The following is a 2,466-nucleotide window of genomic DNA, read 5'->3' on the forward strand; positions in this document are numbered from 1 at the left end:
CCCCCCCCCCCCCTCCACAAGAAAGGGAAGGAAGAGAAAAAGGCAAACCTCCTAATTCTCGCTTTGTGATGCCACATTATTGATCTTTGTCAGGCATGGATGGTTGAACTAGTGTTGACACTAATTGTAATTTTTCTGAACACTTCTGGCAATGTTTATGCAAGGGATAAAAAATGATGCTGCTTTGTGTAAATTTTCTAAAACATTTTGCCAATGTAATGCAGGGGTTAAAAAATGAAGCCACTTCGAAGCTTAATTCTGTGTATGAAGAAATTCGCCCTACCATTGAAGAGCATGGGCGGGACAACCAGGATAGTGTGCCCACCAGTGTAGCTGAGACGTGGATCGAAGCACACTGCTCTAAATACAAAGCAGATTTTGATCTCTACTTTTCTGTAATCAAGAATGTGATGCACCCTCGTCCAGCAACCTACACCACTGCCGCAGCTCCTTCTGAAGGAGGAGCCGGACCTCAAACGACCAATGCTGAACCCAAGCTTTCTCAAGGAGCTAAATGAAGTATATGTCAGATCAATGACATTTAGTCTGGTATTTGATACCATTTAATCTTCAGAAATATTTTGGACAAATTTTTGTTTTAGGGTAAGTCAAGGACATGGTTTCTATGCATACACTAAAAAAAAAAAAAAATTAGAACAGTGTATCACTTGATCCTTGTGGGAATTTCATGTGTAACCAACTAATCATTACACCATTTCTGGGTGTTTGCATAGCCAGGGAAGTTGTAGTTTTTATCCATTATTAGTGTCCTTGTGGGGAAAAAAAACCTTGTGCAGACTTGAACTATTCTATCACTAACAAGTGTTTGGGACGGAGGAAAATGTTTTTCATGGAAATAAGTTATTTTAAGGTGTTCGGTGAGTAAGCAGAAAATGTAGAACAGTTTATGATTTGCATATATATTGTCATTGTTATTTTTCACTTAAACTATTGTGGTTTTGATATAACATCATGTGCGGATAAGTTAACGCGATTTGGTGTAAATGTTAGGTGCAAGTACACACTTTTTTCGTATGTTTAACTTGGATTCCTGAGTTGTTGCAAATAAAACCAAGGATGGCAATAAATAATGCTTCACATCATCTTTGAATGTGTATCATTAAAATAATTCATTGTGATAACACTATTAGGCAAAGTAGGACACATCGAGTTGGCACTTAGAACTTCTTTGACTTGTAAAAAAACATAATATAAATCTATTTAAGAATAATCTCAGTTTAAAGTAGAAGACAACAGAAGCACTAAATTTGTAAAACTAGCCCTATGCTGGGCATATGTTAATGCTGAAATATGCATTATAGTTTCCTATTTCTTAGCGCTACGAAATTCACAATCAAACAAGATATTGTACAGACATTGTACAGAAGTATCACCATTGATGATTGAACATGTTAGAAGGGTTTACTTCTTCCGTGAAACGATCACAGTTGAGAGCAGATGAAGTGTTGAACTGCTGCTGTACCAAGAAGTTCCTTCTCCAGACTTCAGAGCAGTTACTTTTAAGCAGGCTCATCAAAAAGTTGAGCCGTTGAACCCAAAAAATGGGCGCTGCATGCAAAGAAAAGGATTTTCAGTTAAGATAGAGCATAGACAAAACCTTTACATAGATTTAAACATGGACAAATAAAAAAAGACAACACGAGATTAAAGCACAAGACCCAAGCTAAATGCAGCAATACCTCAAGTTTGTGCTGGTTGAGCATGGATAAGTGCAACCAAAAAGTAGGTTATAAGTTACATTTCTACTTATTATGTACGAATTCAGATTCTAGTGACTTGCTTGGGATTGAGACATAGTTGTTGTCGTTTTTTTTTTATGATAACTTGTTGATTAGATTCTATTTCAAAGTAGAGACAATTCCAATAGGATTGTAGGATATTTCCATTGATGCATCCCAATATTGGTAGTTTAACTTGAACCAATCAGAATCAGTTATGAGTAGGACTCCGTACATGATGGACAACCAAATTTCAACTGAAAAAGAATATATTGAGGAAACAGTAATGGAGTTTAAGAGTTAGTCGAGGTGCGTGCAAACTGGTCCAGACACCACAATTATTACAAACAAAATCAACGGAAGGAAATCAATTCAACCTCAGCTAAAATTAACATGAAAGTTGTTTTCCATATGGATACTTTAAGTAGTTCTTCCCCACAAATTTCAGAACAAACTTTACGACTAATTCAATACATATACAAATTTCATCTATCTTTATCCCCTCATTGCAGAGTGATCCTTACTAATAACAACTTGCAATATGCTCAATATATCACACAAACTTTTAAAAACACAAACAAGGTCTGAACTTCGCAAGGGTTGATTGAACTAGTTCTGTTTGATCCTGGCATTAAAAATGAAACTTTCATTGGTCAAGACAAGGGAAAGTGCATTGCACATAAACTAATTCTCTTGCATTGGACTAAGGAAAGGGGGGGGGGGGAGG

The 2,466-nt window shown here is 36.4% G+C and overlaps 2 protein-coding genes across 12 annotated transcripts in view; one reads left to right on the plus strand and one right to left on the minus strand.

The window, feature by feature from the left end:
• LOC107026453 (histone-lysine N-methyltransferase ASHH1-like) overlaps positions 1 to 919 on the plus strand; it is a 14,166-nt gene extending 13,247 nt beyond the window's left edge. For all 10 annotated transcript variants that reach the window (XM_015227419.2, XM_027918568.1, XM_027918570.1 and 7 more), the window contains one exon: positions 225 to 919. In XM_015227419.2, coding sequence (XP_015082905.1) covers positions 225 to 518 — 294 coding nt within the window. In that variant the 3' untranslated portion in view covers positions 519 to 919. The remainder of the gene's footprint in view (positions 1 to 224) is intronic.
• Positions 920 to 1,171: 252 nt separating this feature from the next.
• LOC107026310 (macrophage migration inhibitory factor homolog) overlaps positions 1,172 to 2,466 on the minus strand; it is a 3,982-nt gene continuing 2,687 nt past the window's right edge. The window contains exon 3 of one of the 2 annotated variants that reach the window (XM_015227220.2): positions 1,172 to 1,569. In XM_015227220.2, the coding sequence (XP_015082706.1) occupies positions 1,534 to 1,569 (36 nt within the window). In that variant the 3' untranslated portion in view covers positions 1,172 to 1,533. Of the gene's footprint in view, positions 1,570 to 1,990; positions 2,365 to 2,466 lie in introns of those variants that run through there. The other variant, XM_015227219.2, reaches the window with a different exon arrangement.

The sequence above is a fragment of the Solanum pennellii genome, chromosome 7, assembly GCF_001406875.1.
Source record: "Solanum pennellii chromosome 7, SPENNV200".
Classification (NCBI taxonomy): domain Eukaryota; kingdom Viridiplantae; phylum Streptophyta; class Magnoliopsida; order Solanales; family Solanaceae; genus Solanum; species Solanum pennellii.